The sequence below is a fragment of the Sebastes umbrosus genome, chromosome 10 (assembly GCF_015220745.1).
Source record: "Sebastes umbrosus isolate fSebUmb1 chromosome 10, fSebUmb1.pri, whole genome shotgun sequence".
In the NCBI taxonomy this organism is placed as follows: domain Eukaryota; kingdom Metazoa; phylum Chordata; class Actinopteri; order Perciformes; family Sebastidae; genus Sebastes; species Sebastes umbrosus.
In genome coordinates, this window is record NC_051278.1 from 31,106,360 (window position 1) to 31,133,492 (window position 27,133).

The 27,133-nt window shown below is 40.0% G+C and overlaps 1 protein-coding gene across 1 annotated transcript in view; it reads left to right on the forward strand.

Annotated features, from left to right (window-relative positions):
• Nucleotides 1-27,133, forward strand: part of arid5b (AT-rich interaction domain 5B) — a 100,233-nt gene that overhangs the window by 41,783 nt on the left and 31,317 nt on the right. Inside the window, exon 4 of the mRNA XM_037781696.1 lies at nt 1,894-2,124. Within this exon, the coding sequence (XP_037637624.1) occupies nt 1,894-2,124 (231 nt within the window). The remainder of the gene's footprint in view (nt 1-1,893; nt 2,125-27,133) is intronic.

Consider the following 27,133-nt stretch of genomic DNA (forward strand, 5'->3'; position numbering starts at 1 on the left):
TGCTGTACCTCAGTAGATGTAGCTAGCCATAGACTCTTAGTCTTTTCTTACATGGTGAAATATTAACAGTTTGATTTGTCTATCAGCATATCCTCCTGGCTTTTATGGCAGTTTATGGTGTCAGCTCAGTCTGTACTTCCTGTCCAGAGGTTCCTTTGCCAGTTGTCACAGGTGATTACGCATCAGTCAGACTTAAATGCTGTCAGTGGAACATTAATTACACACCCACATCAGAAACAACACACCCAATGTGGTGGTGAAGTCTGGCTCTATTGGGAGGTTTAATACTACCTGGGTATAACAATGTGCTTTGTTATCAACTGTGCCAGATCATTATTATCGTCATTATTAGAGGCCATAGATATATTATTAAAACAAACTTCCTCCTGTCACTCCAACAGCGATACATGTCATTTCAAACACGCAGCCCAACAACAGCATTGTACAGTTGACATGAATGAGTGTACTGTCAGTTGGGGGAAATGTGTTTATTACCACAAGGAAAGGGTGTGAAACTTTAATGAACAACTATTTGAAGTCACGGTGATACAGCAAAATTAGAGCATGTTGCTTCCTGATGTGATGCATTTCCTGGAACATGCAGTGAGATCATCGGTATGGGATGTCAGGTAGCAAGAGAGATGAAAATATATATATATATACTAGCGCCGTCAAAGTTAACGCGATATTAATGCATTAACGCAAATTCGTTTAAACGCCACAAATATCTTTAACACATTAACGCAACTTGCGATGTTTTGGTTGTAGCGGGCTCAGTTTCAAAGCTAGAGGGAAAACTGGCATCATAGGAAACTAGAAAACTTTGGCGAGGAAAAACTGGCATGGCCATTTTCAAAGGCTTCCCTTGACCTCTGACCTCAAGATATGATATATCTATGGGTACCCACGAGTCTCCCCTTTACAGACATGCCCACCTTATGATAATCACATGCAGTTTGGGGCAAGTCATAGTCAAGTCAGCACACTGACACACTGACAGCTGTTGTTGTCTGTTGGGCTGCAGTTTGCCATGTTATGATTTGAGCATATTTTTTATGCTAAATGCAGTACCTGTGAGAGTTTCTGGACAATATCTGTCATTGTTTTGTGTTGTTAATTGATTTTCCAATAATAAATATATACATACATTTGCATAAAGCAAGCATATTTGCCCACTCCCTTTAAAGTACATTTTAAATAAATGAATGAATAAATAAGGTGTGATTAATTTGCGATTAATCAGGATTAAATATTCTGATTTGTTGACAGCCATAGTATTAATTATATATATATACAGTGTGTATAGATAGATAGATAGATAGAAAAAAAAATTCAAAAGGTATTGCTTCGTACTGGACAAATAAGCATTTAGCAAAGATGTATTGCTTTCCAGGAATGATTGAAAATTCATGAAAATAAAACAAATGTTTTGGTATCTCTCAAAGCAATATGTTCATGAAAAGGTTTTGTGTTTTTGGATTTTTTGTATCGCGTATTTACCTTCTTCAGATTTATATGTAACTCACCAAAAGTGACAGTACAATAAATGTAAACTGTGAGATCTCAAACATTACAGGCAACCTTGCAATTTAAGGCCAATAGTGAGGAGTAAAAGGATCATATTCACAGCACACTGGCAGTAGATGTGCCAGAATATAATAGTAGCCAAAGAATGATCTATGAGAGGGAATAAAGTCATAAAATCTGAAGAGAAATGGAAGAGTGAATGTGTCATGTAAAATGAAGTGCTGCCATTCTCTATAAATCTTACAGGAGCACTTGGAAAACAAAACATTCTCTATTTCCCTACAAAGATTTCCCTTTTTAAATGTTGAATTTATCTTTGTATCTTCTCTCTTCTAACTTTGTGTCTGTATTTTGTGTGTTTTTCAGGCCAAGAGGAGGATGGGCGGAAGGTTTTGGTCCTCAGTTACCCCCAGTATTGCCGTTTCCGCTCCGTCTTGGCGCGGCTCAGAGAGCAGCCCTCCTCTCTGCTCATAGACCACACGGTGCTCGCGCTGGGCGGCATCGCTGCGTTGGGCGGCAGCACGAGGATCCTGTACTGCCGGGACACCTTCGAAAATCCCGCCCTGCTGCAGAACGAGAGCATCTGTGACGAGTTCGGTGAGTTTGGCAGATGGCGATTTGATTGTAGCCTTTAGATAAGTTATCATATTAGCTAATCTGCGATGCCAACAGCCATTACAATGGCAGTTTATGGCATTTGGAGTGTTGCACATTGAGCCCTGAAACATCAAATGCTCTAGAGCTTGCACTTCAAAGTCATTCTCACCGTACGGTTCATCTCAAACTTTCAATTATGTCATTGTGGTTGCCATGACCGTTTGTTCAAGTCTGCTTTTAGTGGAAAATGGACAGTGTTTGCTTTTTTCGGGCCAAGCCATTTGACAACAGCAAATGTACTTGAGTCCATTTAAAATTCTAATTTGTGTGACGGCTGGCTGTCCAAATGAAGACCATCAAAGGGCAAAGAAAAGGGAGCTACTGTAACATTCGGATCCTGTGAAAAACATGCATCTCCAAAACAACAGCTGAGAAAAACAGCCCTGTTTCCAGTTTTCTGACAATGCATTGAGCACTGATTTTACGCCTCAAAGTATTATTATGGCTAATCAATAAGGTTATGAATAATGTGTACGCTAGCACTAGCTGAGTCACAGTTAGCTGCGCTAAGTTTGGAAATACCTGAAAGGGTTGGTTTGGATTTTTTGAAGTGGGGTTGTGTGTATACCCCCACATTCTGTGATGTAAAATGACTGTTTTTGTGAATGGAGTCTGGTGGCTTTGAAGAGAGCGATGTAACGGCTTCTGTTCCCCATCAGAAAGGGCTGTCAGGGAATTGAAGCCGTCATATCGCTGTCTTCAAAGCCACCAAGAAAACAGTAAGTTTACCTTGCAGAACACAGGAGTTGCTGGTCTACCGCTGCATCGATGGGATAGTTTGTTTGTGTTATTGTGTGACTAACGTGGCGTCCACAGCAGTTTGCTTAGCTTCCATGCCGGTACTCCTGTCTGCTTCTCCAAACTGGGAGCATGCCGACCGCCATCTAAGTTACTGTCTGTAACATTAGTACGGATGTATACTAAATGTATATACTGTACTTGTAGCAGTGTCATCATGGAGAAAACTATGTCAGGTGACGTGGGAAGAAGTTATTAGAAGGAAAAAATAGCATTTTGACGCTATAACATACATACTTTGACCAAAATTTGAATTTTTCTGATTTGAATACATGAAGAACACCACTGTGATGCTACAGAATGATATAAAAACACACCATTTCATTAAGACTAAATTTCAAATTTAAATTAAATACAATTAATCATCATTTCCTTCCAATGTGTTGTTCATTTAGCCTCAGTGTGTTCATCCCCAGAGGGGTCGTTCTGTTTACGAACACAAGTGACCGCCATTCAAACACCCTCACCAGTCACACCTATGAAAAGCATTCTGTGGTTCCAGTGAGGAATTTCGAAGTGCTGGAACATGTCTATTTACCATTCACTGTGCTTTCCCTGCCGCTCATGAATCCACACATTTTATTAACCCCGAGCTGGGCTAAAACAAAGGAGTAATGTGATTCATCTCTCTTTATATTTCCTCTGCTCTGTAGCACGGTGGAGCTCAGCGGGCTCTTGTGCAGCATCAATTTGACATTCACAGTAACGGCTCCTCTGGTCAAAAGTCATTGTTTTTCTTTTCCTGTAAATTTGCCAGTAGGTAATTGCATTTTAAGAGAGCAGCAGAGGTGAGACCAGAAGGGAAAGCGGTTTTGGGCATTGGAAAATAAGTTATGAATAGTAACGCTAACATCCTGTGGCTGCTATTGCTCATTCACTTGGCTGAATAATGCCATTCCTCTGTGAGCCACATTTAAGCTAAAGGTTTATTTTCAGAGCCTAAGGGAGTTTTTTTTTTTTTTGACTAAGGCAACCAGATTTCTAATGTTATTCACATAAAGGTTTACTAGGTTTGAAGCAGGCTTTTATTTCCGCCTGAATTGCTGCTAGGTGATTTGTTTCAAAACAGCAAAGCTAAGTAATTTCCATCACTCTGCCAAGTGAACTAAGGCCTCGGGGGCGTCTTACTTTTAGTCACAAACACACACATGAATGTTTGCACATATGTGCTTAGAAACATAAAATGCTGAGCAAAGTTCTCCAGCCTTTTACAGGCTGCATATGAAAAAAAAGCAGCTATAAACGCCATATTAAATCCACCTTTATTAGGATAAATACCAGCACTGTGGACGCGTTAAGGAGGAATACTGTGCAGCTGTGAGATATTAAAAAGTTCAAATTGATTTGGGGAACAATTTTAGGACTTTCTTCTATGCTTCTTTCGATGCTAATTCTGACCTTTTGGATTCAGCCAAATGTGCTGTGGCGGCTCTAATAGCCGTCCGTCTTGTCTAGGCTAATTCATGAAAGTGTGTCAGGCTACCTCAGGGGGTAGAGAAGACGAGAACGCTCAGGGAGGAAAAAAAAAAAAAAAAAGAAGTGCTGTCGCAGAATTTCAGCATGCCTGTTGGTACAGTATTGTGTGATATGTAGCCATCAGATGAAAGCCTGCTGGGGAAATCCAGTCTATTTTTGATAGTCTGGTTATGGTTTCAACACACTAGTGCAGTAGGTGTACGTACAGCATAATCATGTACAGATTTGTGATATAATCACAACACAGTCTCACGGCAGTTCGTGAAATAGTCACAAAATTAAACCTATTTGATTCATGAACATAGACACGAACATCCCTTTTTTTTTCTCGTGACGCTCAGCACGACTTTCAACAATGTATTTTCCGTGCATTTTCCTACAAATGTCCAGCAACACGTGACGCACGTGTCAATTTCTGCTCCACTCTTTTCAAAATAAAAGTACTTAGTTAGGCTTAGGAAAAGATCAACTTGGTTAGGCTTAGACAACAACCTACTTAGTTAGGTTTAGGAAAAGATTGCGGTTTGGGTTAAAATAACACCGAAAGTGGCGTAACTTAAGTACGGAAGTTATGTAACAAAAACTGCTTCGTTAGGTTTAGGAAAATATAGACTTGGGTAGGCTTAGGCAACAAGTAGGTGTATGTACAGCATAATCACTTACAGATTTATTATAATCTAGATTGTGTCTAATATAGACGCAGTCTCATGGCAGTTTGTGAAATAGTCACAAAATTGTATCTTTTTGATTCGTGTACATAGACACAAATCTCTTCTTTTTTTTCGTGATGCTCAGCAAGACTTTCGACAACGTATTTTTTGTGCGTTTTCCTACGAATGTCCAGCAACACGTGACGTACGTGTCAATTTTCGCTCCAGTCTTTTCAAAATAAAACTACTCATAAGGTTAAGGAAAAGATCACGGTTTGGGTTGAAATAACTCCAGAAGTGCTGTAACCTATCTACGGAAGTTACGTGACAAATAAATCAACTTTGACTTGTTGTTTCACACGGGACACAAACCCCGGTCTGCTTGCTGAAAGTCCTGTTTTTTCCGACACACCCGTCCAACCCGACCTCCTCCCTACGTAGCGATCGCCGATCTCTGTACTTTCCGGGTCACAATTGCGTGGATTACATAGGAATTGATTTCGTGCTGACCATCACGGAAATAATGTGAAATTCGTGTTTATATACACAAATCAATGTATTCAATTTTGTGACTATTAATTAATTCGGGCTGGTAATCAGCAGCATATTTTCATGTGAGCATGTACTCTCATTCTGTATTTTGGAGGTGAGTAATGAAACAGCAGCATGCTCCTGGGTACATAATGACTTTGACATCTTCAGTATTTTGCTCTCACTTTACTGGATGATGTAAGGTGGTTGCTGTTATGACAGCGGCAGTCGTCTGGGCTTGTGCTTCATCCAACTCCATCTATATTCGTGTGTTTTTCGTCCACCGTGCTTTTGAACCAGCTTGAGCAAAACTGCAGTTGCGTCAGATACCAGATCTTGAGTCCTGTGATCCATATTCATGTTCTGCATCGCCTGTCACCCCTGCAGCTGCCGTCCTCGCGGGGAATGACACAGTTTTTGTTTATAATTATCATGCATTCTCCGCCAAGCGTGGATTGATTATACCCATGCTACTTTGTGTCCCCAATATCATTCCTTGCCAGGAGGAATGTAATATTAACCGCTGCACAATCGCAGAAAAAGGAAATGTGAGTTGTGCGGAAGACCTGGCACACAGTGTGCACACTGAATGAAAAACAAGCCCTTATATAAGGACAAAGGTCTTACATACTGTACTGTACTATAATAATATTGGCACTACTGATGTGAGAAAAAGCCAGAAATAGTTTGAGTGGGCCCGGCCTTCGCAGCGCTGAATGACAGATGACAAGGTTCAAGGTTTTGTTATTAGCTGTCGCGGTTCTGTTGGGTATTACTCACATTCATCTGGCACGGATACTACAAAGCAATAGCATCAACATTTGCAAGCTCGACCTGGAGGTGCTGCATATGATATATTTAAACAAGATGTACATCGCGGAGCGTCCTGACAGCTTCTCATTTGGGCGTCTGTTAAGGAAAATATTATGACCAACATATTTTCTCTTATTCTGAAGTTATTCTCCCAAACTGCTGACCTTCCTCTTCCCCCACCCCTTCAGAAACCTGACACTCCTTATGTGCACATTGCTTAAATCAACAGTATTTTGAAAGTTAGTGAGGCAATCATGTTTGAGGCAAAGCAGTTGAGAAGAGCCCCCCCCTCCTCCTCGTCTTGCTCGTTCTCATTTGTCCTATATTCCCCAGGTCTCTCTCCTTGGCACAGAAACTATATATTTCATGCTCAGCTCGGTGTGTTTTGTTTGAAATATCTCTCACTCAGTGCTCGTTTGATTTTTATTAAAAAGAAACATTTTCAGTGCAATCCTTCGGAATCCTTTTTTTGTACTCCTCCAGAGTGGGAGGAGTACAAAAAACACAATTCATTGCTTCAGTATATTAACATTGTCCAGATGCACTGATCATAAACAGAATGATACAGTCTATTTCTGTAATGTGGTGCGTGTGTGCTCGTTCGGTACATCTGTGGCTGCTCTGTGTGTATTTACGAGGGTGTTTCTGTGCGTCAGAGTTAGTTGCATTTGTGTTTGATGGAGAACAAAAAAAAACAGATTTCCTGTTAAGTGAATGAAACTGATACTGAAACATATTTTACTGGAGGTGAGGAAAAGGAAAATCTGAAAACATGCTCAAGTCTGAAACCTGTACTTTGAGATAATATCTTTAAAAACATGCAGTCCTGCTAGCTTGATTGGGCTGGGTCACCAGATGAACGTACTGTATGATGTCATTGTTTCCACAACTTGAACCACTTTCTCGCTCGCTCTTTAAACATGAAATCAGATTAGATGTAATATGCATACGGCAGTGTCGTCCCATGACAGCCCCGTCTGTTAATGTAATAGGCAAACTGCTTGCTAAGCTCGTGTTTTCCCATCTCCTCTGCAGATTTGTGTTAACCACCAGCCCATGAATTTTTCATCGTCCATATGTCGATGGTATACAGAGGCCAGAGAGGAGAAATTTAGAGGAGAAAAGAGCACACGTTGTAGCTATAGTCACATTTCATAATCAGGACATGGACTCTTTATAACAATAAAGTGAACATCTGGTGAAAGGCCGTACATTGTCGTGTACTTACATATCTGTAAAATGATGTTTTTAAACAAAATGAAAGATACATATTTTTACACTCAGCATACAGTATAGCTTAACATGCCATGCCTCAACACACAGTGGGCAGGCAGGATGTGTCTTATGTATTGCTCCATACACTCATGTATCAGTGGTACCCAACCTGGGGTCCGGGCCCCCCTTAAGGCCGTGACACACCAAGCTGACTGTGTGAGTAAAGTCAAAACGAAAATGGTGAAAATGGACGGCAGACGCCGCTTTATTTTATGTACGTATCGTAACACTGGCTTGTATATCCGCCGTCCTCGGTCTTCCAGTTTCCCTTTTTGAATGATGAATACAGACTACCGCCACCTGCTGGTGTGAAGAGTTATTTAATCTGATTAAAGCCAGTATTTGGGCGCAGCTGCAAGATAAAGATCAGGCCACACTAATATTACTAGTATTATACTATTTGTAGATTTAGATTCAAGAGACGGCTGCGTAGGATTGTTTCAGACTCGTGTTATCCAAACATTTCCAATAACCCCAGAGCGTTGTAAAGTCCAAAAGTCAAAATTTATCGAAAAAAGATAGATGTAATCATTTCAAATTCACAACATGTTTTTAATCTAATGAAATATTCTGCTTCAATCCATATTTGTTGTCTTTTAGCCTTTCAAAAACAACATTTTAACTGCGGTAAAAAACTGTTTGCTCTCCTGCTCGCCGCGTGGCACGCACCTATATTAACGGGGCGGTCTAGCAGCAATCTAACAGCACCATAAATTACATTTTTCCAACCACAATAACAAAAAAAAATCTATTTTGGCTTTAAATTAATGTAATTAATTGTAAAATTAATCTTATGTATCTGTATTCACTTGGCGAATCCGTCAAGACGTCATCACTTTATTTATTTTGACAAAACTGATGACTTAAATTCATTAAAGAAAGGTGATTTAATAAAAAAAAAAAAAAATACCCAGAATCAGTGTAATCTCATCTTTTCTTAAATACAAGTAGGGGGGGCTTCAGGGAACCACTGTACTACATGATATATGCACAGGCAGGATTGATGCCACTGTGCTATTTTAACTAAATGCCCTTTCATCAGCAGCATTAGCACGACTCTTGGGCTGAATAAGGTACAATCTTCCTGATTATCCCTATTATGTCATCAGCAACACACCAGCTCTGCACATATTGCTTTACATTGCTGCTTATCTATTTCTAGCCAACAGCGCAGTGAGATAAATAAGCATCTGGCAACAGGAGAAGAGAAGCTTTTCAGAAGTCTGGACCTGTTATTTACAGTGCAAAGGTTAATTGACTAGTAGAGGAAGCAAGAACACCCAGGTATCTTGCTTCAGTTACAGGGTCATAACATGTCGTCTTATTTTTGTCTCCCATAACGGTTTTCACTTTAATTTCCTCACTAAAGTCTCTCCACAGTCCAGCTGTCGAAATCCAGATGAGAGAAATGAGGTGTTGATACTCAAAAAAGTCGCCTTCAATTATATATTACTACCACACGCTCAACAGCAATAAGCTCAACAGCAGCACTGACTCATTTTTTGCCCTGGGTTTTGCCTCTCAGGCTACATACTCTGTACCCTCTGATATGCAGAAGATGTGCCTGCAGCCTGACAGGGAGACTGCAGTCACTGCTCTAGGCTGAAAAAAATATTGCAACCTCCTCAGCTTGTTTTGGGGGGTAAAAAACAATATCATTTGTGTATTTTTATATAGTCAATATTTTTCTAAAAAATATGCTAGAATTGAAAATGCATCAAATATTAGATAAGTCAGTAAAGGACAGTACTCTTTTTAGTGAATATTATGTGTGATTTTAAGTAATGTATTAATGGTACAATAATTTATTAATTAATTTCTATTTCTTTTTTCTTTTATGAGACTATTATTAATGATTTAATCATTTAATCATGGAAAGCTGAGTATTTCCAATGTCATGAAAATGTGTTCCAGATTTATATAATCATGTAAAGTGCAGGAAATAGCATTGGCACACTTTTCATCTGAAACCAAACCTACGCCCTTGAATATTTATTTATAGCCTTTTTTTTTCATTCCACTACAGTATGAAAATCTGTTTTCAATAACATTAAAATCGACTTTATATAGGTGATTCAACACAGTGAAACATTTACTCGCCTTTTTAATGTCACACTATCATCACATGTTATTTCAGCTGGGAGTGTTTTGAAATGTCTCCCTGCTGCTGCATTCAAGGATACTCCGACATGCAAGGTTTAAGAGTCATCTGCCAAACCAACCCGGCCTCACAGGAAGGCATATTAATACCACGACACTACACGGACATTGTGCGTGTCATAAGCACGCTTTAGAGCATTTTTGCGTGTCATTTGACAAACGTCCGCAGTTTAGGCAAGAACATTGCAGTCAGTACAGGATACATAGCATAAAAAGACACATGGAAATCAAGAAAGGCGTACTTATTGCACGCTAAACGCCTTGTGCATTGTTGGGGAATTTATACTCCTTTTTGTGCGAACAGGCTGGCCAAACAGGAACCATTTTAAGGGGACATACTGAGTGATATCTGGAGTACCTACCAACCCACAAACTGTGATATAAGACAACCCAGTCAGCTTTTTGTGGGCTGCCTAGATCAAAAAACATGTGATTCAACAAGCCAATCAGATTTGGCTCCCCTTCGTATGTCACATGTAGCCTCATTAGAATATACCGCCCACAGCTTGACAACTACCTTTGCAAAGGTGCGCCATATTTTTCTCGCAAGCCAATCAGAGCAGACTGGGCTTTTTCAGGAGGGGCGTCTTAAAGAGACAGGCGCTGAACCGGAGCTTTTCAGACAGAGGGTGAATACAGGTATATTCAGACAGACGGTATGAGAAAAATAATGTGTCATTTGAACATTAAAGCATGTGAACATGTTCTTTTAGAAAATACAAGTATGAACCTGAAAATGAGCATAATATATCCCCTTTAAATGAAAGTAACAACCAAATTCCCATTATCTCATTTGATGTGTGGTTTTCTTCAGGGTACGTTTTTCTGTCAACACATTGTAGATCATGAATGAACTCGAGTGTCCTTGAACGCACCACCAAAGAGAGTCTTCAGACTTGCTCTGGCTTGCAACTGAGGTACTGCAAGATGTTAACATTGACAGATAATAATAATAAAGGTGTTAAAATGTTGACTGTGAAGGATAGTTCATCAAGTGCAGTTCACATTTCTGCATGTTGATTTTCACCGCAAACTGAAATGCCTCAAATGAATCCAAGAATTTAGGGCGTAGAAGTTATTGGGTATAGTGACCGTAGCTCCCTGAGAAGGCACAAAGTGATTAACCACTTTGACTTTGCCACGATGGTTACAGATAATCTGACAGGTCATTATCAGGCTCGGAGATAAAAAGCAGTTGTGTAATTTAAAACTCTGATAAACTGCGGAGCATGTTATTAATTACTTTACACTTCAGCTGACCAGGCCAGCTTGACCTCATTCATAATGGCTTAGATGATTATTCCATTAATACACTTGTCAAATATGGAAGAGCCGCTGTTGGTGAGCATGGTTTAAATCAAGCAAGATTATGATTTACACGATAAAAAGTAGTAGAGTAGGGCTGTCAAAGTTAACGATAATAACGCAAATTTGTTTTAACGCCGCTAATTTCTTTAACACATTTTGCAATATTTAGGTTGTAGCAGGCTCAGTTTTAAAGCTAGAGTGAAGATACTGGTATCATATGAAACTAGAAAAACCTAAGGAATCCATTGGTACCAACCATGTCATACTAGCTTGTCACAAAGGAGGCTAAATAACGCAAACTTACGCTAAATTTTGGTGAGGAAAAACTGGCACGGACATTTTCAAAGCGGTCCTTTGACCTCTGACCTCCAGATATGTGAATGTAAATGGGTTCTATGGGTACCCACGAGTCTCCCCTTTACAGACATGCCCACTTTATGATAATCACATGCAGTTTGGGGGCAAGTCATAGTCAAGTCAGCACACAGACACACTGACAGCTGTTGTTGCCTGTTGGGCTGCAGTTTGCCATGTTATGATTTGAGCATATTTTTATGCTAAATGCAGTACCTGTGAGGGTTTCTGGACAATATTTGTCATTGTTTTGTGTTGATAATTGATTTCCAATAATAAATATATACATACATTTGCATAAAGTAGCATATTTGCCCACTCCCCTGTGTATAAGAGTATTAAATACTTGACAAATCTCCCTTTAAGGTACATTTTGAACAGATAAAAAAGTTTGATTAATTTGCAATTAATCATGATTAACTATGGACAATCATGCATATAATCACGATTAAATATATGAATCGATTGAAAGCTCTAATTGAGTCGTGTGTATTTTCCACATAATCCCAGATGTGAGTTGTGATGCAACTCCTGAATGTCCCTGATACAAATGACAGAACAGCATGTTGCAACCTGGAGGGAACGCGTCTGACTCATCAGTGTAACTGTAGATGCTGTTTACAAAGTCTGTCTCTGCCGGTGAGGCTGGTGTAGAAACAGCTCCTGGGTTGCTGGGGTTAAGTGTCGAGCGTCTCTCCAAAACGTCTGCAGGTGGAGGCTTGTACCGGCTGTTGTTCCTGAGAGGAGCTTGTGTAATTTAAGTGACGTCGGAAGTCATTGTTACACCGCTGTTACGTGACGGCAACAAAGTGAAGATTAAACTAGAAGTGATGACTGCGGTTGATGTTTCCAGGGTTTTTTCTCCCAATGTGACGCAGACATTTCTTGGGAAAAACAAAAACAAAAAAACGCCTACAGTGTCACTGCTGGCAGCTGTTTTAGACATGTGTTTAATAAAGTGTTACATATTTTAGAATTTGCAGCTACTTTCGTGTTAATGAAAGTACAAAGAGCAGGAGAGATCTTGTGGTGTTCTTTCAATTATTTCTACATTATTGGAATACAATACATTTGCGTATAAGCAAGAAAAAAAAGAAAGTATCCATTGGCCTATTTTGTTATGGGAATGATGATTACTTATAATCACCGTGGCTTATTGCTGTGTAGCTTTTCAAAAAAATGATAAAGTCCCTATGATTGGGCTCATTGGCCGACTCAATCCCATCAAGTGTAACTAGAGCGTGATCTATTAGAATACATATGTTTTATTGATGTATGGGCTTCGTGTTTATCCTGGCATTCATTTATTTATAGGTCGATGCTGTGATTTTTTTTTTCTTTCCTTCAGTAATGAATAGGATAAGCCTTGAAGCTTATCCACTGCTCCCTTTCATCTCTCCCTCCCTCTCTCTCTCTCCCCCCATTCTCTCCCTCTATCTATCCCTCCTCCCTCCCTCCATCTCTCTCTGTCTCTCTCTCTCTCTCTCTCCAAAAGCCAAATTGAAATACTGTATTTTTAAAGCCCCGGCCCTACTGAGTTGTTGCTGCAGTCTGTCAGTATCAATGATGTGGAAGCGTTTGAAGGTTATCCCGTTTTTAGCAAATCCTCCACATTATGTAACTTTGACGATGTTTTACATTTGGCACTCTTGGAACAACAGGGCGTGTATCTGGGACAGTCCCTCTGCGTGCTCTTAACATTTCTTTTTGCAAAATGAGATTTATTTTTCAACGTCCTCTCCTGGAACAATAGCCATTAAGAGCTACTTGCCAACACTCGGGCACGAGCGAAAGCTGGAGGGACGTGTTCACTTGTCAGATATTTACAGCCCGTATTGTGTTGCAGCGTATTCGTTTATTTTTGTCTTGACAGCAAAGCTGAGTTATTAAATACACACAGAGAGATATTGTGCCTTGTTGGACTTTAGCCAACACAAAAGATTTTTTTTTCCCTGTGCATGTGTGTGTGTGTGTCTTGAGGGTGATGTTATGAAGTTCTCCAGGGGTCAGAGGTCATTGCATTCCTCAGTGTGTGTGTCAGTCAGTGGATCTGGGTTAAGCTTAAACCCGGGTCATGTCTCGATGTGATGTGTGTTAATAAGTACTTAACAGGCGTCGCTACCATCATGAGGCGATCACATGAGGCGGACAGAATGAGAAAAAAAGAAAGAAATGATTTTCTCCCCCTTTTAAAAATGGAAGCAACGCGCTCCTGCGTCCTTTTCTCACTGGGTTAAGATGTCATGTATTTTTTAACGCTAGAGAAAATGAAATATACACTTAACAGAAGGGTCCTCTCAAACCTTTAAGATATGGAAGCCCTTTCTGGATTTTTTACGACTCTCTGCAAGAACCCCTCGATAAAGAGCAGGGTGGGACCCCTCCATTTTATTTTACATTATTTTATTTTACATTATTTTATTTTATTTTATTTTATTTTACATTATTTTATTTTATTTTATTTATTTATTATTAATATTATTGTAATTATTATTATTATTATTATTATTATTATTCCTTTTACTTTGTTTGAGTAATCAATCTAATTATTTGGTAATCTTTTGTTTTTCCGTCCGTCACCTGAATGTGTTCTGTGACCTGTAATCCTACGGGTGGGTGGGTGAGTGGGTGGTCGGGATGGTAATGAGGACTTCAGTTTGTCAGTGTATTTTCTGAATGGTGCCTCTTTGTAGTTGGGGGTTGACTAAGTGAATTGAAATTGAAGTCAAATATCTCTGTTTTGTTTGTTCTACTCTTGTGGGATAAAAACTTTGAAAATCAACTGAATATATTTACAAAAAAATAATAAATAAATGATTGTCACCCTATAATCACAGCATATTTTGACTATAAATGAAGTTTGTGGAAATTCTCTTGTAAAACATGTGGCACTGTGTCTGCGTACCATAATTTTCTATTTACTCTGCAAATGGAAAGCTGATGTCGACAGCCTTTATGAGTTTGCGCAGTGTGGTAAAGCACACACATTCACACCCCTGTCGAAACGCACAAACCCCGATGAATCCGATGAGAATGATTTCATAATCCGTCGCAATAATAAACTTCTTTGAACAGTTTAATTGGCTCTTCCTGGAACGGCACGGCTTCGCTTCATTTGATCTGATGAAAGAGTAATGTTGCTTCTCCCCAGGGGGAGCATGCACAACGGCGCACAAATAATGAATTAAGAACACTACCCATTTTCTTTTTTTCTCCAAATGACTGCTGTAATAAAGCAGCAAAATTCATGCAGCACTTACACCACTTTCCCCCTAAATTGCTTTCATGTTTACTTGCTTATGTATTTAATTTGCAGGGCTTGTTTTAAGTGAAAATAATCCTGATTCCTGGAAGGGTAATGGATTGAGGTCACATGGAAATTGATTGTCATCTGAAAGCACCGTTGTCGTCAGAAGCATTTGGAAACGTTCCAGAAACATTCCTCATGTGTGATTCTGTGAAAAGTCACACTTACTGTACGCTGCTCTGGAAATACTTTGAATAGCCTGTATGGCAAGGAGTGAAATGTGATTTGAAGGCATCTGGTGTGTGTAAAAAACGAAACTAAAGTAGTCTATGCAAAGGAGGAAAAAGGAATATGTCAAATTGAAAGTGACAAAGTCAGGATGGTTTCTGAGAATGTCCTCTTTCCTCGGCTGAGGAGTATTAACAGTGACAGTGTGAATGGAGAGTCTGTGTACAGCAACAGTGTGGTCACAGAAATGAGCTCATTACTGGCAAATACATTATGTATGTGCACACATTTATCTTAATATTATTATGGTGAGAATATTCCATCTACATAACCATCTGCTAATTGTAACCCCTAACGCGCCTGATCCTGAAGGAGGAAATCGGTGTAAAACCAAAACCATAACCTCAACCAAAATTATCCTCAACTCTATCCCTGAAAAATCTCTCTCACATACACACACACACACACACACACGCACACGCACACGCACACGCACACGCACACGCACACACACACACAAATATACAAACATAGAGTAGATATTAACAGTGCTCATAGTCAAAGAAACTGAAAGAACGATTGATATTATAAGTGCGTGAAACAAATTCGGGAGAGTATTTTTAATTTCCTGGTAAACAACACACACTTGCTGAGATGTGGGCTTGTCTCCATGGCAACGCCAGTCAGAGCGTGCCCGGCGTAGCGTTGTGACAGGTTCTCCTGATGATGATTGATAATTACTACCTGACTTGTTGTCCCCGTCTCCACAAACATATGGCGGGAGCTGCCCTCCGCCATATATCTGCCAAAAATGTTCCCTTTTCTGATAATAGCTTTTTAATGTTGCGTTTTGTTGTGCATGCATAGCAATCGCCCCCCCAACCCTGCTTACACACACGAAACCCCCCCCCAACCCCACCCCTTTGTAATTACATTTACCGCCGCTCACATAGTTGTTACAGAAAGGAAAGAGAAATAGATAGCAGAAGCAAGAGAGTGGGAGAAAGTCATTTATTTCACTTTGAATTGATGTGTTCCTCCCAGTGCTGCTGGATTTAAATTTGACAAATTGTCAGGATTAACACAAAGAAGCAGCATCTTTTTTTTTTTTTTACAGCACAGTCACATATTAGAATATAAACAGCAGATAATAGCGCCGGTGTGGGGGGCTGTAGTTTAAAATGGCAAGCGAGACTCTTTATTCTATATCCATGCGCGCGGTATTTTATTATGCGGCGTGTTCGCGTGCATAAAGCTCATATTTAGATGCAATTGGAAGCAATCTTGTTATATTCACAGAGGCCATAGAGGAGGACATCAATCTATAAACATGATTTATCTACTGCGCACTATGTACCAAGGCATTAGCATAGACTCTCTACAGTGGATCTTATTACCTGACTGTATGCTGAAACGTCACACCTGAGCAGCATTTTAAACATGGAGCCAACTCAAATTAAAGATTAAAGGGAATTAGTATTCGTCTTATGGTTTTACTGAACTGCACCTGTAAATGCAACATGAGTACGGTACAGTAATGCACAGTTTAGATGACGAAGAAAAGATAGTGACTCCTGTTTTTCTTGTTATGTAAAGTGGATGAGTACATTTACATTCTAGGGGTGTCAAAGTTAATGCGATAATAACACGTTAATGCAAATTCGTTCCAACGGCACTAATTTCTTTAACGCAACTTGTGATTTTTAGGTTGAAACAGGTTCAGTTTTAAAGCTAGAGTAAAGATACTGGCACCATATGAAACTACAAACTACCCGAGGAATCCATTGGTACCAACCATGTCATAGCTTGTCACGAAGGAGGTTAAATAACGCTCCAAATTTACGCTAAATTTTGGCGAGGAAAAACTTTACCTTTGACCTCCAGATATATGAATAAAGATGGGTTCTATGGGTACCCACGAGTCTCCCCTTTACAGACATTTTCCCCTGTGAAATATTGCCAAATGGCTAACATTTTCCTCACTTTGACTACCGTTCACCGGCCGTACACTCTCCACTAGCACCGCACTGTTGCTGTTTGCTATCGTCACGTGACAAACTACCTGCAATCAGTTCTTCTTCGCTGCTCTAAAACAGTAATAGCCAGTGGCAGCCATGATACATCCAGGGCGACAACAGCACAGTGAAGGCTACCGTTTTGGAGTGGCGAAGAAAAATGTATTTCCGGTTATACAATTTTTGATTTTTTTGTTAAATACTTGACAAATCTTCTTTACATTTTGAACAGATAAAAAAAATTGTACGATTCATTTGCGATTAAACATGACTAAATATTTGAACCAGGTGACAGCCCTATTACATTCATTTTATTTGTATTTCTTTTCACTCAGCAGTTTATTGGCCTCAATGACCTCCGTTTCCAGGAACAGGAACACTATCAGCAACACTCTCACTCATTATGTCTTGGCTTCCGCGAGCTGAATCTAATGAACTTATTAGCTCCGAGTACCTGATTTTACATGTCTGTAGTTCCAGATGGGCTGGACAACTAGTCCACCATATATCCTATTGGTTCATATTAAATATGTGGCGCACCTGCAGCTGCAAAAGCGGCGCTCTGTGGAAAACCGAAGTCATTTCTAATACTGTGTGATTGAGGTCTGCCACAGGCTACGGCAACAGACAGGCTCTGTGAAGGAGATAATGATGCATGCACACACAGCTGTCAGTCAGCCAGCTGAGGGGAATCGTCTTGAGGAAAATAAAAACAGACTGTAGCCGATATAATGCGGTATTTGTATAGGAAATGATGGGTTTGGGAAATAGAGGGGAACGGGATGTCAGAGCTGTTACAACAAGGAGTGGAGATCTGGTGGGAATCTCCCCAGACCAGAAAATCTCACATGGATTCCTGTCTTTTAGTGTCAATATATTTATACATTCATACTGAACACATGGGTGCCCATTAGACAAAGTGAGTTTGATTAAAGGAGACGTATCTTTTTTTTTCTCTTGCCACTAGTGGAAATCTAACCATGCAGATAGTTTGGATCTAATTTGTTCAGAAGTTTCTGTCTCACCCCAAAACAATGGTGGTCAATGGTGATTTGGTTTGTGGTGCTCACAGCCTTGAAACATTGAAAAAAATCATCAGCAGCATCTCTTTCCAGAAGGAGGGTCATGGTTATCCTGGATAATCCACAGATAATTGGGGGAATAATTTCTTTGGTAGAAAGTAGTACCAATGATTTGGACATCTGTTTGTTCAACGTATCCTCATACAACGGCTCGTATGATATCTTATGAAAAGTTATTCCTCATTTTTCGTGCATTTTCCTACGAATATCCAGCAACACGTGTCAATTTCCGCTCGCTACATGCTTAAAGTCTTTTCAAAACAATCTTCCTTTTTTACAGGAAACTACTCGGTTAGGTTTAGGCAAAGAAACTACTTAGTTAGGTTCAAGAAAAGATTGCGTTTTGGGTAAAAATAACTACGGAAGATGCGTAATTTAAGTACGGAGGTAGCTTGACGAAGAAATCAACGCTGGCTTCTGGTTTCACACGGGGTATGTCTTTGACCCACCCATTCACCCCGACGTCTTCCCCACGTGGCGTTTGTCGCTCTTTATACTTTCTGGTTCACGATTACGTGGATTACATACAAATTGATTTTGTGGGATATATACGAATTTCAGTTCATTACTTTTCATAGGTATAGATACAAACGGTGTATGAGAACTTTTTTTTTTTACTACACACAACTTTACTGTTTCGTTTCACTCTCACCACCGTTCTCATCAACCTCGTTTCAAGCAGCAGCTGTTTTCCTCTCCTTTTCGACCTGTTCAGCACCAAACAGCAGACAGACAGATTTGCGTGTCTGCCGTATGTAGAAATAGGCAACTGTTGTTCACTTAAAAATATCCCCATAACAATTGTATAAGTTCATAATAATGTCAGTGTTGTGTTTTCAGCTTGTTCCTCTAAAAAAAATCAATTGGTGCAGTTTTATGTTACATTTTTTTATTGGTACAAAAGGTATAGTACAACAGAACAACTATAAAGGGACTGGGAACAATGTTATCCTAGAGTCTAGGATATATATAATAATATGGGTCAAGGACCTAACACCCCGCTCCCCCTCAACATATGGAAGATTTGGCAACTTACACATAGAATTAAAATAAGTAATCACAAACACAGTAAAGAAGGAAACACAAATATAGAAATAAAATAAATAATAATAATAACAATAATAGTAATAATAATAATTATAATTATAATAACAATAATAATAATAATACAAATAAATAAATGTATATCTATACGTGTGTATAGTATAGATATACATATGATTTTATATATATATAATAAAGTCATAATAATACAGACAGCGAAACAAGCATTAAAAAAGAAGAGTTCTTGGTTGCTGACTCTCAGGCTGTCATGTTGGTATGTGAGCATCACAAGCTCAATTAAATTCACCCCCATTGTATTGGGGTAGAGAAATCTCACAAACATGTCATATATCTCAAAACCTGAGCCTATGAGATATGTAAAGCAAACAAAAAACACCAATATTGGCTAAGTGAGAAAATGCCTTTTGTTTGTAATGTGGGTGGACTTGCCCTTTAAAAGACAGGCTGAGGCAGAGTAAATGAAGGTGCTGTGTGGAAAGACCTGTTTACAAGAAGCTGTTGAGGAAGTGCGGATGAGTCGGCTGCACCCCAGGGGGCTGTTGTTAGAGCTCTTTTAGTAACAAGCCGGACTAATCCCTGCCTTTCACTCAGGCGCATGCTCTAATAGCCGTGTATTACAGTGGGTTTTTTGTGTGTGTCAGTAGTCAGGACAAGAGTTCCTGACACAGGTGCTCCCTCCAAACACACAACTGCTCACTGACTCTGAACACCGGTGGAAAATTTAAATTGTCGCTGTTTTGTGGTGTTAACTGCTTTTCCCTCCGTCTATTTCTCTCTCTCTCTTTATGTGATTCTGTTACTGCTCTCTCCCCTCTTCCCTCCCTCTTGCTCTCCCTCTGTTATATTGGAAGGTGAGGTTGTGTTTGTGTAATAACAGTAACTAGTATCCATTGTCATGCCTAAGACAGAGCCAAATGCATTCCTCATTAAATTCAGAATAGCTCTCAGCCACAGCAGTGCAAAACATATCTTCTTATGTTGCAGTTCACGGGCGAAAACAGGCAAGAAAATAACAGCAGTGTTGAAAATATTTCAGTGTTATTGATGTTAAACCCCCCGAGGTTGTTAATATGTAACACTTACATTCTGCTGTGAAATGTTTTGCAGTTTATTAATGATGATCTCCCTCTGTATAATTATGAGAAATTAATTAACACTTGTATCATCTATCAACCTACGGAGGTTTTGATGATTAATAAAAACAGTGTACTCTGTCCACCCACGCACTCTGTCTCACTCTGTGGGCGCATTGTGTAATTTTTGATGATTGCAGTGATAAAGATGCTTCAAGTATTACTGTTCATTAAACATGTTTTTTGTGCTGTCAGTGTGTCTCAAATGACTGTGTGCGGAAACGTGCCTCGAGCGCAGGAACAGAGGAATAACTCTGCTGTCAGACGTGACAAAGTGAGAATTATGAGCACGTCAGAAATGCCAGATATTAGGACGTGAAATGCGGCGGTGGCTACAGTCAGTAACAAAATGATAGAGAGGAGGGAGCGCTTCATGCTCACTGCTAGTCTGTGGTTGTTCAAGCTGATATTTTAAATCCTGCCTTTTATTTACATTTACTAGCTTGTAGTCTTCTTCTTGGCACATTACTGCCACCTGTAGTCACCTGGGAAACACTCATGAAAAGCTCCACAGCACTTATAGAGGTGAACATCTCCCCTGGGAACCTTTAACCTGCAGTATAGCAAATAACAATAATGACATTTGTCCTTGTGTCATCCATACATCTAACAAAATCATTTGAAATGTGAACTGAATGTAGGAGTCCGACCAAAATTAAACAGAAATTAGCCACCTTGATTAGCTATTTTTTGCCTAGGGATCTATGCATGGAGGACAGAACCTACCAAAATAAATCATAAATAATGAATAAATATATAAATAAATAAATGACTTGATTGATAAAAAATAAATAAATGTGTCTTTAAATGTAGCAAAAATAATATAAAAAATAAATGTAGCCATTAATTAATTGATAAAATGTGAAATATGTTTGTTTTAATTTGCTTCTTTATTTATTTATCTTTGTATTACTTCCCTTATTTATTTACCCTTCTGTTTAATTTTCCCTCGTATTTATTTATTATTTTGATTAATATTTTAATTTATTTATTTATTTTTGCATTTGTTTTTATTTATTTTAATTAATTAATTAATAAATGTATTTATTTATTCATTCATTCATTCCTGCATGATTTTCCCTTTGCATTTCACCCCTTGCTGTATATATTCCATCCATCCATCCATCCATTGTCTGCTTATCCTATTCAGGGTCACGGGGGGCTTGAGCCGACCCCAGCTGACATTGGGGGCGAAGGCGGGGGGGGTACACCCTGGGCAGGTCGCCAGACTATCACAGGACTGACACATAGAGACAGACAACCATTCACACTCACATTCACCCTTATATACAGTATTCCCCCAAACTAATTTATAATTTATTCTTTTCTTTATGCATTTCTGCATCATTTGCAAATAAGGGGACTGTCACTCAACATGTGTCGTCATGGGGTCAGGGTGCATGACTATATGCAAGCTAGCTATCTAGCTAGCTAACAGTGTTTGCTTCTTCTTATCAACTCCAGTCTTCATTCCCGACTCCATAGACATATGCTCCGTACAGTGGGTCATCGGCCTGCTCCTGCTCCCCCATCGCCGCCTTGTACGTATCCCTGCGTACATATTGTATAGAACTATCGTTTGAAAGGCAAATCTTCCTCATTTAATATTCTAGTAAGTAAATGTAATTATAGTATACGATATGTGCTGCGTATAGCGTGCATGTGCTCAGGTATTAAATATTCCATCTTGTTTCCTTGATACTTTGTGCAAGAGAACCGTTTGATCAGAGAAACTTGTAACATGTTTCATAAACCTCGGATACTAACAAACCACCAGATGAGATATTTGCTTAGAAATAAGCTTGAGAAAGAAACATTAGCTCAGACATCTCCTCCCCAAACTGTGGTCAGAAACATGCCGTCCTTGAGCAGAAACTCTTGAAATCCCTCCAACCTCTGAGGTCTTTGATGTATAGTGAAGACGCGCCGTCGCCTGTCACTGCTGGCTGAGGAATCAGTCATCGCTGCCTTCTTTATATTCTCTCTGGTACTGTTAACTTGCTGCTTTGGAGCCTCCCTTGTCACATCCCTGCGCCTCCAGTGGAGTTAAAATGTTCCACCAAAGTGTAATATCACTTCACTGATCGCACATTTTATGCTCCGCTGCTGTGTCTCAGAGGCTGTTTTGTATCATGATTTGTCAGGTTTTATTGAGGTTTTATTTACTTTGCTTTATCTTTTTGCATTGTGACAGTTGCTGTCATTGTTCCTTATGAATCATAATTTGAATCTCATGAATCATATTCTTTTCAATTCTATTTTATTCTGTTTAAATTCAGTTACAAAACTCTGCTTCTGTATTCCATCTAATAAGTTCCCCTTTTCAGCCGCATCATGGCTTCATTATCAGGATCTACATGAAACTACATCTGCTCAGTGCTTACTGGGTTTAAATACTGTCTGTCATGGTGCCTCATGTTTTACGACTGGCTGTAAATTTCCAAGGCACCGCTGTAACCATGTATGCCAGACCAGACTGACCTTCTTTGTCTGAGCGTGGGCGTATTCACAGGTACAGTTTCATTAACAAATCCGTCCCAGGGGGAGGATTCCCTCTCACCTGTGCGGATACATATCCATCCTGAAGCTGTGGTCTTTGTGGACTGCACCGTTCGATGTTTTACAGACGACTTTACGCTGTGTTTGGTTAAAAATCCTTTAAGTTGTCTGCCCTTTCACCATGTAACTCATTAAGGAAGTGACTTCAAATTGACTGAGTGGATCTCTCTTGGAGAATTCACATCGATTACTGAGCTGGAACTTAACTCTACTTGTCAATGTCTCTCTGTGCTGCTTAGCTGAATTGTTACTATATATTTGCTCTAAAGATCTGGTTTGTTTCGACATTTATTAACAGGAACTTTTGTCATGTTATTTTGTGTTTATATGCTGCCCTTTTGGCCTTGACACTCTTCCATAAAAGATTTGTAAGCTCAGTGAGGCGTTACTTATTTATACAAAAGGAGAATTATAATTTAGAAATTGTATTGCATTATATTGTATTCTGTTATGTCCTGGGGGACATACTGTACTGTACAGACAAGGCCATGTATTGCAACATGAATGTTACCTTTGGCAGCGAGCTATGCTGATAATTGCTGAGTGGGTGTCAAGCCTGTAGTGAATTTGCAAGCTAGTGAGACGGTGAAATATGTCAAAACATGTTTTTCATCTAGTCATGCTTTACTCATCCTCCTCCTCTTCATTCACCTCCTTGAACTTGGACCTCATTATAGTGAGGAAGTTGAAGTTCAACAGCAGAATTAAGAGTTTGAGGAAAGGCAGTTGGAGTTTTGTTGAATGAAAGTGCAGATTGGTTCTTCAGTCAGTCAGTCACAGTTCATCTGCATGGGGGATGTTGTAGCTAACTTGCTAATAATTGACTAAATGTTAGCTTTGGTAACCTGATGTTGAACTACAGTTGTGTTGTATGTCATTAGTAACTTTTACACTCCCTACTACACTATTTCTCAACAACTTGTATAAGTGATTTATTTCAGCTTGACCTTTATCCCCATAAAATGAATGAACAACATTCATAACAGCCTCATTGCCATTTCCATAATACGATTACTGAGAAGATTGCAAAGATAGCGGCCCCTGCACTCCTCTTTTCTACAGTTTAATAAGACTACAAGTCTACAACAGAGTCGCCAAGTCCGCTTATTATAAGCAACTTTGAACTTGTTTTCCTGAAAAGTCGCTTACAAATACTGATAGTCACGTTCTTTTGGTGTAGTTGCTTATTTTGGGCTCGCTTCTGTCTCTCTCCTCTATACCTGCTTGTTTCTAAAGGCCTGGTTGTTTCTCTCGTGAGATCTGGCAACACTGGTCTACAGCCACGCTAGTAGCTCTGTGAGGCTGCATATGGTCGAGGTATAACCTTGTTTTGGGGCTAAATGCTAACATCAGCATACTAACATGCTCACAATGACAATTCTACCATAGTGATGTTAAAGGTGCTAAATGCTAGATTGGGAGCATTTCTATTGCCTCTGCACGGCTCTCAACATGGCGACAGCTGAGCCAGCGGGTTGCAACTAACGGTGCTAAAAGCGCTAACCGTGAAAACGACTGCTGACAGAGCTAACAGTGCTTACCTGAGGGGCAACCGGAGAGTGGGTGCTTTGCTCCCGTGACAACGGCGTCGGTCGGGACGCAGTTATCAGTTGTAACCACCGTATGAGAGCACTGCATAGCGGCGGCTGTGAGCCTTAGGCAAGCACATCCGCCCCGACTATGTCAACGAAGCACAGAGAAGCTCTGATTACAACACACACAGAGGGAAAGAGACTTCATTCTCTGCTTAGGTAGACATTACTCCTCTATATCTTTCCATAGACAATAGTTGTTTGTTTCTATATTAATGTTCTGGATATCGTATTGAGAACCTTTAAGTTGGTATGATGTTGACCATGTTAACTAGGTTAGACGTGACAAAGTATGCAAATGACGTGGCAAATGTTAGCATGCTAACATTTACAAGACACAAATGACAGGAGTTAGTATACCTGCACAACTATATTTTGAAGGCATTTGGTCATAAATAGACGATGTACGGGGTACCCCTCTTGCGTTATTTTAGGACGGACTGGGGACGGCGTGTCAAGATACGCTCGTTAAATGCATAGGGTCCTTTCAACATAAACTTCCATTTTCACAGGTTAGTTAGGTTTAGGCAACACAACCACTTAGTTAGGGTTAGGAGGTGGATGACGTTAACTTCACTGACTAGCGACTCACGTGATTCACGGTTCTGACAATACTAACGAGTCACGTGACTAACGACTGACGTGACAAAATAAGTCAACGTTACTTTTAGTTTCACACGAGACACGAACACCGGTCTCCTGGTTGAAATACTTTTGTTTGTTTGACCCATCCTCCATCCCTCGCGCCACGGGTGGGTTTACATTGGAGTTAGTTGAAACCCGATTCGTCACATACTGTCACTAAAGGGTTCCTCCGTGTGTCGGTTTCTGATTCCGACGGCTGATCCCTAATCAGTGGTATTTGACGAGCCGGTAGTGAGACCAGGTTGGTTTGACCAACCGACCAAAATTGCCATCCCTTGACCCATAAAAATAAGTAACCACTGCACACATCTGTAGTTATAGTTATTATTTCAGTCACAAGTGTTATCCCAAACTGCCATATGAAAGCATAATTTGGTTGCTATCTACTAAAATACATCAAGCATGTTTTTAATTTCATTTTAATAACATTCATTTTTAATTTCTGCCTATCAAACACAAAGAAATGTGCACCATCAGAGCGATAATTTCTCCATCTGATTTAAAGAGGATTTCTGAAACCACCCTCTTTTAAAGAGACAATCATTAAGTGAACACATGTAGATATTGAGCTCTTTCGGTGTGTGGGAGCGTTATCAACCGAGGCATCCATCAGCTGAATCCTCCAGTCGACTTGATATGTCTCTCCGTTCCCAGCAGCCTCTCAATCAATCAGTCCATTTTGTTGTGGTTCCCTGTGGCTCTACTCTGTTGATGCATAGAACCGTCAGAACCCTTCCTGAGCTGTCTCTAATGACTTTTTCATTATCATTGACATCAACTGAATGGCAGTGAAGCAGAGGTATTAGGGTTGTATTTAATTGAATCTGAGGGGGGTAGAAAATATTAGACAAAGCCGTGTTGTAAAGCTGCTAAGAGCTGAGGGCGTTCGGCTGCACCCGCAGATCAAGTTGTCAGGCTGTGCATCTCGCTGCTGAAGTCGCCGTGACTTCCATGGCTCGGGGGTTCGTGCTCTGTGACAAGACGTGATGGATTCACACCCCTGGGAATACCCCTCACCTGTGTGTGTGTGTCTGTGTGTGTGTGTGTGTGCGTGTGCGTGTGTGTGTGTGTGTGTGTGTGTGTGTGTGTGTGTGGGACTATAGGAAAGAGTCCTCTGGTCACTTCAAGGCTCAACTCCAAGTCATGCCAACGACCCAGATAAGCAGAAAGCCACAGACTGAGAAATAAGTAACTCGCTGGGAAGCAAAAAAGGAACTTGGCAGCTTGCTCTGCAGCCATTTTTGGTGTGTGACTATAGAGTCCATTTTTGGCTCGTCGAGGGAAGTATCATGTATACTTAAATGGTCTCTTTCTTTTCTAGTACATTGACAAAAGCACTTAATGCCCACACAGAGTTATAAAAATATCACATCTCCCAGGGTGCTGTAAAATCATTACCTTGTGATGTTGGCTTTGTATTTTTACAGACTGTGTTTCCATTGGAGAAAATCAATCTGCACAGAGCCAGTTTGATTTTCTTTGTGTTATTCTAAAGCTGATGACTCCTCCCTTATGCAACTGTGCCACGAGGAGAGCAGATCAGCAGTTCTGCACAACTCCTGCAGCACGGAGAGATCGCCTGCGTTTGACCTTGTGTGCCTTGTGTTTGTGTATGTTTACAAAAATACACTAAAATGCCCCCTGGTGACCCGTCGGTTTACAGTAATACCTGCTCGGGTTGTTGTTTAACCACGTTTAGTTTGTCCTTTGTCAATAAGTCAGTGACTTTAAACCCGCTCGCCGTCGTGTCACCATGTGTTATGCAGCAGCAGCGTTTTGCTGTAATTGCAGCATTTTCTAACGCAGCAGTATTTGACCTGATGAAATATGTAAACAGACAGGCAGGTTATGTAACTCAGCGCAGGGTGTCGGGGGGGTTAGTGATTGCACTAAAAACAGAACTGAGAGTGTGACCTCACTCAGACCTATGCGGCGTTTGTTTAAACTGATGTCACATGTTGAAAAATAAATCTCCCTGGAGTCAAACCTGCAAGCATTAGTCATCTGTCACATAATGT